Source organism: Triticum aestivum, chromosome 7D (assembly GCF_018294505.1).
Source record: "Triticum aestivum cultivar Chinese Spring chromosome 7D, IWGSC CS RefSeq v2.1, whole genome shotgun sequence".
Lineage (NCBI taxonomy): Eukaryota > Viridiplantae > Streptophyta > Magnoliopsida > Poales > Poaceae > Triticum > Triticum aestivum.
Window position 1 is genome coordinate 563,396,001 of NC_057814.1, and position 21,309 is coordinate 563,417,309.

The window sequence follows — 21,309 nt, forward strand, 5'->3', positions numbered from 1 at the left end:
AAATGTGCATAATTATTTTCATGCTTCCAGTTTTCTTCATGAAATCCAGCAATGTTCACGAAATCAAGATTTCTCGTGTAAAAAAGGAAAAAAATGGAAAAAGCAAAAAAAGTGAATGGAAAACAACTATTATAGAAGAAAAACAAATTATTCACAAAACCGATGGGCTGGCCGATGGGCAAAAGGAAAATGAGCTGGCCCATGTAGCAGCCGGGCTCTCATCAGGGGGCTCGGCCTTGCGCTGTATCCCCCCACGTTACCCGGGAATAGGATCCACCGCAAAATCTTTCCCGCCATTTGGCCTCCCCCGTTCCCGCCACTTCCCTCCCCAGACCCCAAATCCATCCGTCCGTCCGTCCCACCCCACTCCTCCTCCATCCCCGCCGCCGAAACCCAAATCCCCACCCGACCGACCGACCGACCGACGCGCCGCCGCTCCCCGACGACCCCTCCATCCACAGAGTCAGCCCGCCCACGGCCGCGATGGAGGAGGAGATCCGCGCGGAGTTCGAGGGCAGCGGCTTCACCATCGGTGGCGACAGCGCCCAGATCCTCTCCACGCGTAAGCAGGCGCCCCTCATTTCCCCGGTTTTCTTGTGCTCCGTTCCGTTTGGCCGGCGCCGGCTGGTCTGCTGATGCGCGTGGGGTTGGTTCCTGTGTGTTTCGCAGTGCTGACCTACTGCGTCAACTACAAGATGAGCCCCGCGGATCTCGTCTCCAACTGGGAGGTCTACTACCTCAACAGGTCAGTCCGCATATATTTTTTTTTTGCACAATGTGGTAATTTCTTTCACATAGAGCCGTCTAAGTTTCGATGCCAATCATCGATTCTGACCTTTATTGGTACCATATCTGAAACATGTCATGCGACTTTGGGGAAAAATGTACTGAATATTTGGTCTGGATATAAGCCAGTATTTCTTCAGTAATGTGCTTTATTAGCTCAATTAATCCTAGAAGAAGTAGCGATGTGTTTTGCCGGAATGGATATCAGTAGCGCATGGAAGCACACAAAACCTCAAGAATAGTGGATAGACGCGCGCAAAGGAGAAGATTCACCTTTGCAAGTATGATCCATGTCTCCCTTGACTATGGAGCACTTGCCATGGTGATGCCCGTGCTTGTTTGTATTTCCTGCCGAGGCTTTAAAGCTTGTCCATATTTAGGCAGTGAAAATGGCTAAAATCTTGTGGCTTATGTTGTATACTGCCTGATGCACTAAAGAATTCCGCCCAGCGTTCATTACACCAAGTCTTGTATTTTAGATTTCCTGAACTCTATCTGCCAAACCATATTTGCTACAAATTACAGCTCTGGTGGAGAAACTTCTATTTTGTTTTGTTTTTTATTATACGATACTGCCCAAGGAAACTGAACCAACCGATTTATGCAGGCAACTGGATGGGTTAAAGGTCGAAAGCTCATACCTGGATGGTTTTCTGTCACACCTTCAAAATGAAGTAAAGGAAAAGCTTATAAAAGAAGAAACAGACCTTCACATTTACTCCAGTAATGATGTTGACATGTTAGTTCCAAATCCAGGCTTCTCTGATGTGCATTGGTTCTACTTCACTTTTAGCAAAAGTGTATACTTTTTTCTATTCTCAAGGAAAAACATAATGTAGAAGTAACTGTTGCAGGCTCTTGAGCAATACACACACAGATGAAGAGGGCTTGCTGGGCACACCAAGCACGAAACAGGAAAAGCCACATGGAGAGTCATCTAACTCCGAGCTAACTCCTCTGACAACCGAAAGGCCATCATCCATCAGAGCAGCTAAAACAAATGGTGACCGTATTACCCCGTTTGCACAACGAGTAAATAAATTTACTCAGCATTATGTTCTGAATGCTGATAACGTGGCTAGCCTGCCAAGTAAAGATGAGGTTGAAACCTCAGAAGATGAATTAATTAGAAGGATCCCACCAAGTCAAAAGTGTACCTTGCAAGTTCAACGCTCAAAGCCTGAACCAGGTTGCAGGTTCATGTATGACAGGATGGAAGACCGAGTAAGGGCAATACTTATTTGTTTGTTTAATTTGTATCTATAGCTGCTTATTAGATTAAGTTTCCAGTTTAATTACCTGGAAGATCGGATTGGAAGGTCAGGAAGATTGTTTTCTGCAACTGGGCTTTATGGACAACCTGCAGATGCTACCCTTGCTTCAGAGGTTTGCTGCATTCTATCTGAACTTTCCTGAGTGAACTATCATTTTTTTCTTGAAAGCAGATGTAATTATTCTTGCTTTTCAGGAGAACATGTTTGCAGTTGGCATGGTAATTTGCGATGGGGAAGGTCGTTTGAATGAAAAATCTATCTTGTTGCAGGGCAGGTAAGTGCTTCTTGGGCCTGTTCACGTGGACTTTTTCCGGTCACTATTATGTTGTTTCTTTAGGCTAACTAAAGGATCAACTTTTTCTAGTGTTGAGCACTCCAGGGGACAGCGTGTACGCCTTGATTTGAAGGATATAAACCAGTTCTCTTTGTTTCCTGGCCAGGTATGCACAGCTTGTTCTCATGCCATATGCATTATCTAGTGCACTATTAACATAAAGTTAAATAACAGGTTGTGGGTATTGAAGGCCACAATCCTAGTGGACACTGTTTTGTCGCATCAAAGTTGATTGATTCCATACCAGTTTCTGTGGATGATCAATTGCCTTGTGCTAAGAAACAAGCTGTTGACCATGAAGGACATCAAAATTCGAACACACTATCAAGGGTGTTGTCATCGGTTAGTCCCTGATTATTGGAGAAACATTCGAGTGCAATACCTGTTTGATTATTTATGGCACTGTTACATGCTAGCCATAAACTGATGATTTATTTACTCTAGAAGGAAAATATGATTCAATACTACCATGACAATGTTCATTCTATCATAAAAAAACATGGATTCATTTTATTTTCCTCTTTTCCTTGCCTTGCTATTGGAGTACCATCATGTTTCACTTCACATTTTGTATTCCAGATGACTAGCAGAACGGTAGGCTGGTAGAATGTCCTTAAAACTAAGGAACTCAAATCTTTAATAGTATTTATCCTCAGAACTAATCAACTCAAATCTTAGTTATTTACTATCAATACATTTTAACAGAAAAATGTACCCATGCATGAAAAAATTATTACCTACAATGTTGACACACTAATATGCTGTTTGGTTCGCGTCCTGGCCTGGGGGCTCACACCCAGGCATCATCATCCAACCCTGGGCCTTACAAATCAGACACCTGAGATTACTGCCTAGCCATGGCAAGCTGGCCAGAACAGCAACCAAACATGCACTATATGCAGCAACATCTATTTCTTATACTGTCTTTACCAGACTTAGCTACATTGTTTTAGGAAAAGGACCAAACTTAGCTACATGTTATAATAATAGTGCTCACTGATAGTAATATTTTTTCTTGCAAAGGATTGCGTCTCGATGCATAGATAGATAAAGAAGGTTGGACAGGCCTGAAATGGGCCACATTACAACGCCACGCTCCTAAATGCTAGGATCCAGGGGAATGATCTCTGTTAGTAGGGGTGACCAAAGCTGAGAAACTGCAGTCACCCAGGTGGACATTGTACAGCTTCACTGTGCGGCCTGTCCACACAATTATTATTCCTCCCCGAGTGTCTGTAGCCGGCAAGCAGAAATAATTGTCGGGCTTCCATTACTGGAGAAGGGGTTACAATTGCCAACTTAGTCTCATGGAGGCAGACAATGGCCATGCCTGTCATACTGACAATGCTCTGAACACCTGTACGCTGAGGTCGACTATTTAGCCCCCATACATTCCATACCAACATCTTAGGTTCGTATAACACTGGAAAGACGGAGACACCCGAGAGACGAGGGTGAGGTGGTCAGACCTTGGCGAGGCTACAACCTATACGTTGTTGTGATCATCATGACAATGGAGTTTTATAGTTAGTTTTTCCATGTTTGAATTCCTGATGTTTCTTCTTACAGGTCATTGCAGCAGGTCCCTTCACAACAACCGATAATCTTTTGTTCGAGCCATTGCAAGAATTGCTCTCATATGCATGTCGTAAGCAGCCCCAATTGCTCATACTGGTGAGGCCTTTGAATCCTGATCAGGAAATATTGTGTGTATTTATATGTTTCGTTGCTACACATATCAATAACTATTTTTTTCTGTAGATGGGACCCTTTATTGACTCTGATCATCCTGAAATCAAAAAAGGAACTTCTGACCAGAGCTTTCATGATATTTTCCATTTTGAGATTCTGAGGAAGGTAGGTAGTGACAAAAGATTCATGCCTGCAGGTTGAAAAATCCATTATTAAGTAATACTTGTTTGTTTCATATCTTTGTCCAGCTTCAGGATTTTACCCAGTATTTGGGGCATAACGTTCGCGTAATTCTTGTTCCATCTGTGCGTGATGCTCATCATGACGCTGTTTTCCCCCAGGTGTGTAGCTTTCCTCATTTAGAGACACCAGCCTTTAATTTTCTATTTTGGCAATTATAAACACAATGCTATGTTATGATGTATCAACAAATGTCTGTAGTCCTTATAAACATATTTACTACCATCTTAAACCAGAACTGCCCTACAATTAGGGATTGTCTAAGCTAGAGTCTGTTAATATGTGTAACTGCACCATGCTTTATCTATGTGTGCCTTCTTTTACCGATTGATCCACACATCTGTATTTGCTTATGATGCATCTCTTTGTTTTGTTTATTGCGAAGAACTCTAATGATATATCTGTGCTATTGCTGTCTGCAGCCTGCATTTGACTCGCATTTACCTGAAGATATCACACAACAGGTAATACATCACTCTTTATGATTAAACTTTTTGCTATATATCTAGTAATAATAATTATATTCTTTTGTTCTGTTTGTGTACATTATGCAGATTACTTGTCTGTCAAATCCAAGTCTGTTCAGTTCTAATGAGGTACGCCTACCAAATTGGACGAAAGAATTAATGTGATGGACATGCATACAGTTTGATGTTGCACAACACAATTATGCAAGCTACAAGACACTTGCAATAATATTTGTTAGTTATATCTATATTTATGCTCCTTTTTTGTGCTATTCTGCTACTAAGTAATATTTTGAATTATGGCCATTTAGCTTATGGAAGTATTCTCTTTATGTTAGCCTTAAGATACTTATTTTATTTTCTACCTTAGTGTTACATGTACAGGAAGAGTGAATTCCCCATTATGCCTACTTTGTGAACTCAGCTCAGATGATGTGGATTACTTTCATGCATGTTATAAAAAAATCAATTAGCCTTATTATGTTAGACTTCTGTACAACTGTTTGTCTTTCCTGTTCCAGATACAATTTGGCTGTTGCACAGTAGACATCTTAAAACAGCTGAGTGGTGATGAAATTTCTCGCAAGCCACCTGGAGGAAAGGCTGCAGATAGGATCGGGAGACTTGCAACACATATAGTGAAGCAACAAAGGCAATTTTGTTTCTATTAAGCAAATTTGTGTTAGTCAGGACAGACGCTGTTTGTAGTTCTGAATTCTTATGCAAAGTCCACTTCTTACAGCTACTACCCTCTGTATCCACCTGCTGCTGGTGTGCCCATGGACTTCTCACTTGCCAAGGAAGCATTGGAGATCCCATCAGCTCCTGATGTTCTTCTGCTTCCTTCTGATCTTGCTCCATCTGTGAAGGTAATTGTGTGATACACACTGTAATCTTGAAATTTCAAAATCGTTAGGTCACAAGGGAGTTTGATTTTTCATGTTGTACTTTGTGAAGCAGGTACTTTCCGTGAACGAAGACACGGAGGAACATAAACGATTCATCTGTGTGAACCCCGGGAGGCTATCAAAAGGTATAGGTGGAGGCACGTTTGTAGAGCTTTACTACAACGAGGACACCGAGAAGACGAAAGCCTTCATTATGCGCATCTAAAAAAGGTACGAGGTTGTAGTTTATCAGTGAAAATTAAACAAAGGCACTTATCCTGGAAATGAAGGAAATCATCCACACTGCTTATGTGGCAAGCCTTCCTCCATGACTAGTTTCAGCAAGCAAAATGAACTCATTTCTGACTTGCTTTATTCTCACTTTGCAGGATTGTAACATTTTCCTATTCACCAAGTACTGGACTGGAAAGATGAGGCTAGTATGAAGTACATCAGTTCTGTTATCGCCCCACTCTGCTGTGAATTAGATCCAGAGAGTCTGTAAGCTTGTAATTCTAGTTAGTTAATTCAGCTTAGTATTGGTGGAAAACATCTCCAAAACCTATTTGTAAGCTGTACGTACATTTTATATTCAGCACAAACTCAGTAGTCCATATTGGGGAATTTGACAGCTTCAGTTCTCCATTTCATTATAATATAGCCTCTGTTTCAACCCTTGTCTTGGAAACACCGCCCACCCTCACTTGGTGCTCCGCCTCCACAGTAGTCAGCAAGTGGCTGGCCATGGTGCTGCTTCTGTCTCTGTGCCCACAAATCTGGTGCCGTTGCTGCCCTCCATTGGTGTTGTCGGCGTGTGCTTGTTTTGTTGTTTTTTTTGTTTCTATGGTGTTATGCCCGTCCGTATCTACAAATTTCTGCGATGGTGCAGCATCTTCAGATGAAGTGTGATGAATGAATAAGTGAGCCCTGAATTCGTGTGTAATTCTTGTTCTGTTGTTAATGTGACTGTTGTCTAAGTCTGGGTTTTTCCTTTTGGATTTGATATCTTCCATTTAAGAGCCTAATTTGTCTTAGGGGTTTTCAGGTCATCCTAACGTCTCTGGTAGGCGAGAGGAACTACCATGCAACTTGTCCCTATTGTCTGCATCCCCAATTTGTTAATCATATTAGTGGTTGCTGGTAAAGATCTTGATGACCGCCTGTGCATGTAAAAGTAGCTACCGTGTTTCAACAGGCGCATGTGCAGTGCCACCCTCTCCGCCTTGCCATGTACTCCCTCCATCCGGAATTATTTGTCCCAGGAATGGATGTATCTAAATGTATTTTAGTTCTAAATACATCCATTTGTATCCATTTCTACGACAAGTATTTCCGGACGGAGGGAGTAGCTCACAGGCGGTCACCTCCAGAGCTGCAGTCTCTGCACTCCACTCAACCGTCGCCTCCATCCAATGATGCATGTTCTCATTTGCACCTGCATTGCTTGCCGATGACGGGGACCCTCAAGCCCACTGGCTGGCTGGTCATAGTCCACCTCTGTTTTGCCGTCCTCCATCTCTGCCTTATTGCCGTCGTCATGGCACGACTAGGAGGAGGCGGGAGCCGTGAAGGATAGAGTAGCGCTCAGCTTCGCTGTCATCAACGTCAAGCTCCTGCTCACACAATGTGTCTCGTTGCGACTCCACTTTCACGTCTAGAGTGTGAGTAAACCACGATCAGACATCTCCCATTCTAGTTGCTACCACCCTTCTGATACCTATCACTCCTACCCAATGGCTGGACTGCCGTGACAACGAGCGAAAAAGTGAAAAAAAATGGAAGAACAAACTCAACACCACTAGTTCTTCTAACGCTGGGAATTGTTATCTCAAAAGATGTTGGGAACAGAAGGGAGGTTGTGTAAATATGTAGGCTGTAGCTGAACTTGAAAATTTTGTGTAATGAAGGTGAGAGATATTTTGACATGGAGAGCATGGATCACCTAGAATTTTAGGTCGGAGAGTTATTCTAGGTTGCAGGTTAAAAATATAAATACTTTGAAACTAAGTTCACTTCTCATGAGAACTAGCTTCTTTCACCAAAGTGTACATTCATCCGGTAAGAAGAGGATTTGATTTTTCTCTATGAATGCCTCCTGCACAAGAGGGCGGCTAAGCTATCCTTGTGGAGAAAATAGACTAACATGAAGGGAATAAAGAAAAAGAATGTATATTTCTTGGAACTTTCTATACTCCGAGGAAGCAACCATAAATATTGATCTGTAAGAAACCCGGCTCTTCTGTGCAACCTATGGGGTTGTAATAGTGGTCATCGGCTGTCGTTGAGATGTGGTGGTCGCCCATTGTGTCCCCTTCATGGGTTTCCATTGATGAGATCCGACAGCCACCTAAAACCTGCAACGAGATGGCCACCTGTCTCCATCCGGGTCTATCATCGCTGCCATCCATGGGGTGCCTCTCGCGTGCCTCCGTAGCATACCGACGGCGGGCTGTAGTAGCCGCCTACCTAGGGTCAATCTTGGTGAGTACTATTAATTCCTTTGTTTGACCAGGTAAGGTGACAACCCAACAAAGGGACCCCACATAGGAAGCTAAGGCGATTGGGTAAAAAAAACCATTAAGGGGCTATAAGTATATGAGTGATTTCAAATATCTGTCTACCACTGTTTGTTGAGTAATTAACCGAAGACCGTTTCGAAAAGAAGCTCAACAGTTGGAATGATAAGTTTTTTTCATTTGAAGGACGACTTACCCTCATCAACATTGTCCTTACTAGTCTACTGATGTTCATGCTATCCTTTTTTGAGATACCTAAAGGGGTATTAAAATGGCTAGACTTTTATAGGTTTAGGTTCTTCTGGCAATGCGAGGAGCAGAAACAGAAGTATGCTAAAATGAGACATTTTGTGTAGGCCTAAGGACGAGGGTGGGTTGGACATTGAAAACCTAGAAATAAAAAACAAGTGCTTATTCAGTAAATGGTTGTATAAGATACTTAACGAGGAAGATGTTTGGCAAGAGTTGTTACATAACAAATACCTGAACTCCAAAAAATTATCCCAAATAGATGCTAAGCCTAGCAATTCTTTGATGATGGTCAAGTCATCCTTTGTTATGAGAGGATCCTTTAAGGTTGGTGATGGCCAATCGACACGTTTTTGGGAAGATACATGGTTGGGTGACACTCTATTAGCTCTACAATACCAGACTATATAATATTGTGTTTAGAAAATAGGATTAAGCAGCTTCTATTCTTGGGGCTAGCCCTTTGAACATCCAATTCTGCAGGGCTTTGCTGAGTGACAAATGGACTAAGTCGATCCATTTGGTTTCTAGGTTGATGTCGATTAATCTAACTCAGAGGCTAGATTCATTCCAGTGAAGGTTAAGCACTAATGGTGTATTTACTATGAAGTCTATATATGTGGACCTGATGCATTTTGAACCTATTTTTTTTTGCAGAAAACATATTGGAAAACAAAGGTTCCTACCTAGATCAAAGTTTTCATGTGGTTCTTGCAAAGGAAGTAGTTCTTACAAAAAATAATTATGCTAAACGTAACTAGCATGGTAGTAAAAAAGTGTTGTTTTTGTGATCAGGAGGAGAGACAATTCATCATTTATTTCTATCATGTCCATTTACTACCTTGACCTGGTGCACGATTCGTGTTACTTACAATTTAGCACCACCAACAAGTATTCCAAATTTGTTTGGGTACTGGTTGGGTGGTATTCATCATAAGCTGATGGGCCAAACCCGTGTGGGAGTTTGTGCAAATCTGTGAGCAACATGGAATTGCCAGAATGACTGCGTTTTTAACCAATCATCAACTCCTAATTTCTTGCAGGTTATCTAATGGGCTATAACTTCAATCCATATGTTTTCATCACCGCAGCATGTGGATGCGCATGCGATTATGACCTCTGGGTGCAACTGGCTGGAAACGGTTGCGTAGGGCTTATTCAACCAGTTTGGTAGATGAGTCACTTGTTGATTATGTGGATGAGCTATTTAATCTCGAGTATGACCGATTGTGTTCATGTTTTCTTTTTATTTGCCTTATTTTCTAGCACTTGAGGCCGGGTACTCCCCCTTTCAAAAAAATGTTTGTGGGGTAATTAGAAATTTGAACCTTACATGTTTATTCTAATTTTCTTATTGTCAAATATAGAAGTACTAGATTGCTACTTTTCTTACTATTATTAGGTTCTTCTAGTTTGAAAATAAGATACTAAATTTATGTCTAGCGGAGGGAGTAGAAGCTAAGAGGGATAAATTGCAGGACTTCCACATTTGCTTAAAAAACTTACTGTAGGCAGTACACATCTCGATATCTTGAGGATCATATGCATGGCATTGATAAAAAAAATCATCCATTTGACTAACCTATGATGCATATGTTTAAACTTTTATATAGTGATCTCTATCAAAGCGAAATTAAGTAATATCCAAGTTTTCCCTTTGTTGATATATGTGCAACATGTCAACAAGGGTACCTTACTACCTCCCGCTTGGCTGCAAATTCAACATGCATTTTTTCGCTAACAATGATCATAATGTCCTATATGTCTTTCTTCATACTCCTCTCTACTTACTCTACTTACTCATGGACTGTCCAAGTCCTACCCTTCTTCATTCTCTTAAACTTTTAGCTATCCTTTTCACGCTCCCTGTACTATCTCAGCTTTGTTTGTAAGATGATTACAAGGCTAGCTCACTGGCCTAACCATTCATGCTTGATGCCTTGATGGAATGGGAGGTATTGGGACATGAAAACAATGACACATCATAGTGTGCTGATACCCTTCAATTAGCTTTACTATTTTTTCTTGGATTTCTCATAGGAAACTGATTAGATGGAATGAGCTGCCAATTTGTTAGAACTGAGAAGGAAAATCCGGCCAACTCTTGCAGACTTCTCCATTTTTTTCCGAGAAAGACTTTGCTTCTGACACTAAAACAATTACATCTAAATTGTAGGTGCACATAAGATTTTTACTCATTAACGATGTATCCTTCGGTGGTGTGACCATTTGCCCGGTAAGGCAACATTTCAGTTATAGCAACTTTTATTAGTGTGTAAATCATATACAAATGGGCCCCTCATATCCTCTCCAAACATCCGGGCGGACAACCCGGTCATTGTCTGGACGGGAGAGAGAAATAAAAATGCCACCCAACCAGACCTCTCATGTTTTCCTCATATGTCGGGCTGTCCACAAATCCCCATATCCAGCCATATATAGGGAGGGTATGGGGATGTCCACGTAGGATGTGGCTCACTTTGGCTCTTTCTTTTCTCTCTCTTTTCATCACATCAATCAGATGCATGTGTAGGGCCTATGCATGTAACCAGACAATTCAGGGACAAAGTAGGGGACATTTTTTTGACCCCGAAACCATAGAACAATTGTTCTACGGTAATTTTCATTAATAACAAAATGTGTACAAGGAAGAAAAGTACAAGCAGGCTATCCAACTCCCGTTTTCTCTAACATGGGAAATAAATCAGTTGCTGAGAACTAAGAAAAGAGAGAGTTCATCCATTGCTCTAGGCAATCGATGTTCTTGCTTTTGGTTCTATGCTTAACTAGAGCGAGATCGTGTTGCAGTCCATGCTTCCAGGCTCGGGGTACTGCCACTACAAGAAATATGCCAACTTGTGACCTTGATTATTGGTCACTGAAAGGTCATTGTTTTTCATTTGCGACCTTTTTGTGACCAAAAACAGAAGGTCAAAAGCTGGCAGTCGTAAACTGAAATTAACGACCTTCTTTGTGAGAAGGTCGTAGACGTTTACGACCAAAACAGAAGGTGTTTGAACCCATGACCTTTTGTTTTGGTCACTGGCTGTCTGCCCAGGCCACGTCGGATCCGACGTAGCGATCTGACGTGGCAAAATTGCGACCAATTGAAAAGGTCAAAAATTAGAATCGGCCCGGTCCAATTGGGTGTTTATATGGGCCGAGCCCATTAATTCAGCCTTTCTATATATTTTTTCCTGTCAATTTTTGGTCGACTTCATGGGCCAAGCCCAACAATTTGGCCTTTTTATTTCATGGGTCATGGCCTTTTTGTACCAACTGTTTTAGTTTTTTTATAAAATGGGTCCACTAGTCAAACAGGTCCCACTTGTCAGGTTCTGATAAGTGAGTCCCAGCTATTAGGCCCAGATTATTCATATTTCAATTTGACAATAAGAAAATAACCAGTAGTATATACAAGCTTATTTACAAGCTGTACAAATGACACATCCTACAAGCTGTAGCATTTACAAGTTCTACAAGTTACACGTAATACAAGCTTAGTTGATAGAAGCTCTACAACTATGGGAATCAGTTACAAGCTCTACAAGTGTTTTCTTCTTCTACATGTAGCTCCTTCAATAGCGATCAAAATCCGGACTCACTGGAGGGCCATAGTCAGGACTGGGCCTTCCACGGACGCCCTGTTACATGAACCAGCTGATAAAAATTAGAAAAACTAGAGACAATATATTATGAACATTCTATTCAAAAAAGGAGTAAAGGACATTCTTTGTTTCATCACGTTACAAAGGAGCAGCACAAACCACAACTTTACTCGACACACACACACACACACACACATGAATATTAAGCTCAGTCCAGCAACTATATCATGGTTTAACAGCTGGCCTCAGCATCATCAAACCACCATGCTTATGATCATAATCTAAGCATATCATCAAACAAAACCTACACAGATAAAGATCACATCACATCAAGCCACAAGCGCACCAGCGCTGGCATGAGATTCAACGCAACAGCAATGGGGCTACCACAACAGCATCAAAAACCTAAGCATACTAGAGAAAATAGATAGTTGGTGCTGGAGGGACTGGTGAATTACCTCAATGGCGTACTTGATGGGTGATGATGGTCCTTCTAAAGGGAGTAGTTGTCGTCCACAGTTAAGAGGTTTCATACATCTGTCTACAACAATCAGCAAACCAGAAATCAGAACGAATACTTCAATCTCATAAGAAGTTTAAAAAAGACTATAGTAGGACAGAAATATGTGGACTACTTCTAAAATGGTACATATAGCACATGCCCAAACAAATATGTGCTTTCAAGGTTGAAAGCTTTAACATAGAACGCTGAATAATTCGTTGCCCAAAAGGTGCTATATATACACCAAGTGATGAGAAACCATATGTAGAATTTATAAACGTAAGGAGCAGAATTTCTAAAAGAAGTACACCATTACGTAGTGCTACAGCAAATGTGAAATGCTTGATGATGTACATGAATTCACATTTAGAAGGAAAGAAATGTACTGTAAAACGTTCCATATCTGAAACATATTCACTCAACTAAAAGAAGGTCGAGTATTACTTGCAAATGAAAACATGCTAGAACCTTTCTGTCAATTTATGAGAAGTAGAACCACTGTGCCACTTGGTTGTTCTTTAAATAAAAAAATGAGTTGTAACGCAGGCTAACAGAAACGCTATGAGCATCGTTTGGGCAGACCATCCAGGATGATGTACAAATCAGAATGAAAGCATGATTATATATTTCAGGATGATGTACAAATCAGAATGAAAGCATAGAGCTGACAAGTTTGATGAGCTTCGATATGAAGAGAAGAACAGAGATACTAGGTAATTCAGTGGGTTTGGGCTTGACAACAGGAAGCAAGAACACATCAATTGACGAAAACAAGATGCTGAATTATATTTGGTAGTATATATACTGTGGTATACTATGTTCGTGTCAAGGGCAACTTTCGTACCAGTGCCTAAAAACATTGTAAACAAGTACAAATACTCCGTTATTACAAGTACAAACGGACTTGGACTGGGCGACGACGATATCAGGGGAAAAGAGTCAAGTTCTTGATTAGTTAAGAAAAGCTCTATTTTCAAGAAACTTTCACATCAGAAAACTAAAGGAAACTTAATTACTTCTCAATACTATGGAGTCACACTTTCAGAAAACCTGTCTATGTATATACAAACTTGAGAGATTAGCCGTGCAAAGGTTCAGTGGATCCAAATAAATATGCACATCAGAAAACTAGAGGAACAGACGAACAGTCAACACGTATATATCTAGTCAATAAAATATCTACTACACAAGTGCATACAGTACTCAACATCTACTACACAAGTGCATACAGTACCCAACATTCACTCAAAGTATGTTGTGCAGGATCGCACCTTTCCATTTTCACTCAAAGTACAATAGTACATCACATTTTTGGATTATCACCAAAGGCAAAACTACTCCTGACTATGATCATCAACATCTACTGCTCCTAACTACTCCCTGTGCAATCCTACTCTGCAGTAAAACTTCCTCACCCTCCATTCACCCTGTTCAAGCAGTAATGTAGTAAAACTACTCCTAATGCTACAATAGTTAACAGCAAGTGAAATTACTGTGATGTGCAAAATTTACAGTAAATACTGCACTGAATATTACTGAAACTTAACAGAAGTTAACTAAGCTTTTTCAGTTTCAGAATATACAAGTCAGAAAATAAGCTTGCAAGCAAGTTTATGTAAGTAATGCACACTGGAGTACAATACTTCTATGGATTTCTGCAAATAATTCATGATTTTCTAACTAATCCAAGATTTCCATTTAATTAACTGGAAAAGTAAGTTAAATCTTGTTGAATCTTGTTAAATACTCCAAGCAAAATTACTCCACACATGTACAGTTCAATCTTGTTAAATACTCTAAGCAAAATTATTGGAGTACTGGAGTACTAAAAGTTAAATGTGTTGCACATGTCTCAAGGAACCAGCAGGGCTGCCTGCTCCCTTGGTCCAGCTCCTTGCTGTGCAGGATGACCGAGACTCGGATGCAGAGCGAGCTCCCTGCAAATGACATATTGTATCAAGGCTTTGCAGCAACAAAAGGAACTCACATACAATAGAACTTGTGCAATAGTGTATCAACACCCCAAAGGAGGCATTACAAAATTCTCAAATAATGTTTCCGAAGGGATTAACCTCACAGCAACACACCAACCTGAATATACTACCACTGTACTGGCACCACCATACATTCAACCAATAGGATATAACAAATACCAAGTCAGGCAGCACATGCAGATAACTATGTTTGTGCAAATCAGATCTTCTGCATAGAACAGAGTACATCCTATTAAAAAGAATACAGAGATAATCATAGTATTCTACTGCATCCCAGTTCCAATCAGGGGTGTTTACCATGCGAAAACTAGATCTATAATTAGGAAAACCTGCCAACAGAACCGCACAAAGCCTCCTATTGCACAAATCAAGAGCAGTCGTCGAACGGGAGTCATCACATCGACGAGTACAAAAGAACAAGAACCGGGCAAGGGATGGGGGAACAGGGAACAGACGACACCTACCTCGATAGAACGAAACCTCTCCTCCTGCCCCTCCTCCTCGAGCAGAGCAGGGCCGAAGCTAGGCGCAACCCTCATCCATCTCGAGCAGGGCAAGGTCGGCGCCCTCCTGCCGTCATCGCCATCTCCACGCCATGATGACCTGCAGCAAAGGGACGGATAGGAGGAGAAGGTGAGGAGGAGCGGGTGGATCTGGGCGAGGAAGGAGGGGAAGGGCCTACCTGGACAACAACGGTGACGGATCTCGCGAGCTCACGTGGGGTGAAGGTGGCCATGGACCTCGCGTAGAGGCCCGCATACAGCGACGGTGGCTGGGGGCCCGCGGCTGCGGGCACGTCGGGGGGCGCGGCCGGGCCGGAGATCATGGCGGTGCGGACGGCCGGGTAGGCGAGGACGCGACGGAGCAGGGGGCTTGATGAGCGACCAGAGCCTCGGCACGGCCAGCACGAAGACCCCAGCGAGCTGTAGAAGCTCGCCTGCGAGTACCCCGTCCCCGCCGGCACGAGGGTGGCCATGGATGGGCGCGGGGTGGCGATGCGGTGAGGAAGGGCTCGCCGGTGGAGCTGATGGGGAGGCGGCGGCGGCGGCGATCTGGAATGGGCGGGTGGCGGCGAGGGCTGGAGGGGAGGGGATCGAGAGGAGCTCGGCGGATCTAGAAGAGGAGAGGAGGAGAAGAGAGCGAGGGAAAGAAAGGAGGCGGGGGGGGGTGGATACAAAATGACCACATGGCAGAGCTAGGGTTTCGGGGATGGTGTGGAAGGGCTGAGGAGTGCCGTTGGATCCACGAACATCCGACGGTGTTCAATGCATGATCCGCGTGAGACGTCCACGGACCAATCAGAATAAAGTACGACCTTATGACCATTTAAATTCGTCAAAAAATTCATTTTCTACTTTTCGAGTGCCTAAATTGAGTTTTTTTGTAAATGACCTACCATATATTTGTTGCAAAATGGGACTAGATCATTTTTATAATATATTAGGCCATATTTAATGTATAATTGACAAAATGGTTGGTTGTCCAAAGTTTTTATACACCTCTGGTGAAAAAGACAAAATTCCGCCGTTTCAGCAGGAAGCGGGTCAAATTTGAACTACAGCTGCCTCATAGTTTGCTCTTTATTTTTTCCAAAAATCATTTCTAGGTACATAAGTATCTATTTAATTAGAGAAACACCAAAAGTTTTCCAAGATTCAACCACTAGCTAGGAACGGTCATGACCGCCGTTTTGACCGCATTTTGAAACGGGCATAAAAAATAAAAAAAAATCAAAAAATGGAAAACCTTCGCGTTGTGTCATTATATGTGGCCAAGTCACCAGGAAAATAATAAACTTGTAATACGATAACTCTTTTAAAAAAGTGTTCTCATAAACGAGCTATCATGTGTGGAGATCAATGGCATTCAAGCCAAATGATCAATCTTATGGCCACATTCATGACATAGTTTGTTAAAATGATCTCATATAGTGAACAAGGGTGCATATTGGAATGGAAAACAATGTTGCCCAAGGAAGTTTTCATTTTCTTTGAACGAAAAAAATCATTTTCCATTTTTTGAGAGCCCAAAATGAGGTTTTTTTGTGAAGGACCTACCATATATTTGTTGCAAAATTGGACCAAATCAATTTTCTAAAATATTAGGCCATATTTAATGCATAAATGACCAAATGGTTGGGTGTGAAAAGATTTTATCCACCTCTGGTGAAAAAGACAAACTTTTGTCGATTCAGTAGGAAGCGGGTCAAATTTGAACTACAACTGCCTCATAGTTCGCTCTTTCTTTTTACCAAAAATCATTTCTAGGTACATACATATCTATTTAATCAGAGAAACACAAAAAAAATCCAAGATTCAACCACTAGCTAGGAACGGTCATTCCCGCCGTTTTGACCGCATTTTGAAACAGGCATAAACAATTCAAAAAATTTCAAAAAATTGCAAAATCTTCGCATTGTGTCATTATATGTGGCCAAGTTACCATGAAAAATAATAAACTTGTAATACCATAATTCTTTTTAAAAAGTGTTCTCAGAAACGAGCTATCATGTGTGGAGATTAATGGCATTCAAGCCAAATGATCAGTCTTATGGCCACATTCATGACATAGTTTGTTAAAATGGTCTCATATTGTGCACAAGGGTGCATATTGGAGTGGCAAACAATGTTGCATAAGGAAGTTTTCATTTTCTTTCGACGAAAAATTCATTTTTCATTTTTCGAGCGCCCGAAATGAGGTTTTTTTGTGAAGAACCTACCAAATAATTGTTGCAAAATTGGACAAAATCAATTTTATAAAATACTAGGTCATATTTAATGCACAATTGACCAAATGGTTGGATGTCAAAAGCTTTGTTCCACATCTGGTGAAAAAGACAAATTTCTGCCGATTCAGTAGGAAGCGGGTCAAATTTGAACTGCAACTGCCTCATAGTTTGCTCTTTAATTTTTCCAAAAATCATTTCTAGGTACAAAAGTATGTATTTAATCAGATAAACATCAAAAAATTTCCAAGATTGAACAACTAGCTAGGAACGGTCATTCCCGCCGTTTTGACCGCATTTTGAAACGGGCATAAAAAATTCAAAAAATATCAAAAAATTGGGAAACCTTCGCATTGTGTCATTATATGTGGCCAAGTTCCCAGGAAAAATAACAGACTTGTAATACGACAATTATTTTAAAAGAGTGTTCTCAGAAACGAGCTATCACGTGTGGAGATCAATGGCTTTCAAGCCAAATGATCAATCTTATGGCCACATTCATGGCATAGTTTGTTCAAATGATCTCATATTGTGCACAAGGGTGCATATTGGAATGGCAAACAATGTTGCCTAAGGAAGTTTTCATTTTCTTTGCATGAAAAAACCATTTTCCATTTTTCGAGTGCCTAAAAGGAGGTTTTTTTGTGAAGGACCTCCCAAATATTTGTTGCAAAACTGTACCAAATAAATTTTCTAAAATACCAGGCCATATTTAATGAACAATTGACCAAATGGTTGGGTGTAAAAAGTTTTGATCCACCTCTCGTGAAAAAGACAAATTTCTGCCGATTTAGGTGGAAGCGGGTCAAATTTGAATTGCAGCTGCCTCATAGTTTGCTATTTATTTTTTCCAAAAATCATTTCTAGGTACATAAGTATCTATTTAATCAGATAAAGACCAAAAAAATTTCAAGATTCAACCACTAGCTAGGAACAGTCATTCCTGCCGTTTTGACCGCATTTTGAAACAGGCATAAAAAATTCAAAAAATATCAAAAAATTGGGAAACCTTCGCATTGTGTCATTATATGTGACCAAGTTCCTAGGAAAAATAACAAACTTGTAATACGGCAATTATTTTAAAAAAGTGTTCTCAGAAACTAGCTATCACGTGTGGATATCAATGGCTTTCAAGCCAAATGATCAATCTTATGGCCACATTCATGGCATAGTTTGTTCAAATGATCTGATATTGTGCACAAGGGTGCATATTGGAATGGCAAACAATGTTGCCTAAGGAAGTTTTCATTTTCTTTGGACGAAAAAACCATTTTCCATTTTTCGAGTGCCCAAAAGGAGGTTTTTTTTGTGAAGGACCTCCCAAATAATTGTTGCAAAATTGGACCAAATCAATTTTCTAAAATACTAGGACATATTTAATGCACAATTGACAAAATGGTTGGGTGTAAAAAGTTTTGATCCACCTCTCGTGAAAAAGACAAATTTCCGCCGATTCAGCTGGAAGCGGGTCAAATTTGAACTGCAGCTGCCTCATAGTTTGCTATTTATTTTTTCCAAAAATCATTTCTAGGTACATAAGTACCTATTTAATCATAAATACATGGTTTGGTGGCGATACGTCAAGGTTCTGGCGGTGGCCGAGGGCCCCAACTCTAGAGCGCGTAAACTCGCATGCCCGCCGCGTGGTCACCGCGTGACCGTGGCGTTGCCATGTGTTCTGGACGGCCTAGGCATGTCTAGTGGGTTGGGAACTCTCCAGGTAGGTGCTAGGAAGAAAATTACAACATAAGATTCTCACGAGGAGACCGATCGATGCTCAAACATGAATTAGCAGCCAAGTGTTTGATTAGCGGTACGGGAAATGTACATGGCTAATGGGCGTGAGTTTTGGCTGAGGATGATCAGTTACTAAGAAGACCGTCTTCACAAATTTTCAGCTCAAAAGGAGGAGCCTAGGTGGCACTTGTTTTGCAAAGTACCACACCGGACATAAATACGAATGTTGAAGCTGGGCTCGGAATAATGAATGGATTGAGCTGGCATTTGGTGGAGGATGGTTATTTGGGCATAGGAAAGCACCATAGAAAATGGATACTATTTGGACATGCTAAAGTGGTACTTCCTTCACAAAGTGCTGCTCTGAACAGAATAGGAAAATGAATATTGTTGAATTATTTTTGAACTAGGCAAGGAAGGTTTTTGACATATTTGATGAAGATATGATCCAAACAATTTATGAGAATTTTTTGGGAATTTTTGGAATAACAGAAATATAGGTTGCTTCACAACCTAGGGCAAAAATTGACACATGGACATGACACATAGGCAAAACTGATGAGATGGCGCCTAGTCATCGCAACCCACCACAATTTACAAGGGTATGACTATCTATATTGGTCGTTAACAACTAGAAATAAGGCAGCGGACTAGCGCTGTTTGCTTTATGACCATTTCGTGTAAGGAAATTACGACCTTTCTGACCAAAATGGTCGCTATGGTTTAGGGTTTGGAGCCCCCCGAACAGCTTTTGACCAATTGGTCTCAAATGGTCCTAGATCTATGACCAATTCTTCCAAGGTCACTGACAGAAGGTCACTAGTTGACATATTTCTTGTAGTGTGCTACTGAATTTTTTTCCATTCCTTTGCATCCATATATTCCAGCATCCCATTATAACAAGGTCCATGGCGACCTGTGGGGGGAGGGCTTGTTGGAGGAAGATGATGTCATCAAAAGCAGATATCCCTCTGTGTCTATTTGGGGCAATGGAGTCCCAACATGATACAGCAAACTGACAGTCCCAGAGCAGGTGTAGGGATGTTTCTTCGACTTGTTCTTGGCAGAGTGCACACTTATAGCTTTGCAACAAGAAGTTCTTTCTTTTGAGGAGATTCCTAGAGCTGATTGTGTCATATAGTAGCAGCCAAAATAATATTTTGTGCCTGATTCTGCTTGCTGTAGGGGACATAGTTACATGCATACACAAATGGGGGCTTGGACGGACATATGTACAAACACTCGACGGATGCGCCCGCAGACGTTTGAGGGGCCAAATTTGCTCATTATGATTGTAGGTGTCCTTATGTCCTGTAACAGTACACATTCGAAGACTTGTCGTGTGAGCACATATGAACGTGCACACTCAGGCCCGTCAATGAGGATGCGTGAGCTACACGGCTGCACAGTGTTCCCCAAAATTGAGGGATCAGACCCAAGCGATGACAAGAATGGTGTCAAATGGGTTGAGTCGAACCCGTAGGAAGTGAGCCTGGCTGTGTCTAGTGAAGTGAACTTGGTTCCTATTTATTCGGGAGTAGGTGCGGAGGAGGGCATCAAATTAGTTGATGTAGCCTGAACTTTTCCCCTCTGCTGTTCTTCTTCTTTCCCAGAACTCATCTTTGTTTGTACCTCAGATTGTACTGAATCCCTTCCCCAAATTCGCTTGGTGTGATACCACCGAATATTCAAAATAACTACAAAATGAAATCAAGAAAATATCAAACCTGTTGTTAATGATTTGGCTAGCATTGTTATGCCGCAGAGGAAATTCTTTGCCGGAATCTCAGTTTGGGGGCTGAAGAATAAAATTCAAGTCAACTATGCGATCCGGGCTTGGTTCCACATTGGATTTTGGAAACTTTTGTTTAGAAAGTGGTGTCACGACCGTGGGGATCAAATGGATGGTTCAGGAAAGTCTAGTGAAGCGGCAAGGAACATGAACTGAAGCTGGTTATTTACTTAGACTACCCACAGTGGGAGTAACATAGGTAGTAACATCACACATATCTAGATAAAGTAGATGATGTGGCAAACAATAAATGAAGAAAAAGAGCAAAGTAGTAACATAGCTAGTTACTAGTAGTATGAGTAACATCACACATATCAAGGCAAGATGTGTCTATAGCCTAATAAATGAAGTGTTGCATGTTACCACACATATGTTACTCCCCACTATAGAGGTAGTAACATAGACTAGTAACATGCCCATGTTACTAGTCTATGTTACTACCCATTGTGACTAGTCTTAGAAGAGGAAACGGCTAGTCAACCAACCAACCAAGCAAGGAAGTGAGC

At 41.3% G+C, this 21,309-nt stretch overlaps 1 protein-coding gene across 1 annotated transcript; it reads left to right on the forward strand.

The window, feature by feature from the left end:
- Window positions 1–319: 319 nt before the first annotated feature.
- On the forward strand, window positions 320–6,353 carry LOC123167329 (DNA polymerase alpha subunit B). The gene is made up of 17 exons (XM_044585177.1): window positions 320–562; window positions 670–745; window positions 1,394–1,525; window positions 1,641–2,010; window positions 2,077–2,172; window positions 2,255–2,334; window positions 2,425–2,500; window positions 2,569–2,736; window positions 3,964–4,068; window positions 4,156–4,251; window positions 4,335–4,427; window positions 4,749–4,790; window positions 4,881–4,922; window positions 5,315–5,445; window positions 5,536–5,662; window positions 5,754–5,911; window positions 6,070–6,353. Exons 1-16 carry the CDS (start codon window positions 484–486, stop codon window positions 5,904–5,906), a joined length of 1,866 nt encoding a protein of 621 aa, XP_044441112.1. The 5' UTR covers window positions 320–483; the 3' UTR covers window positions 5,907–5,911; window positions 6,070–6,353.
- The last annotated feature ends 14,956 nt before the right edge of the window (window positions 6,354–21,309 follow it).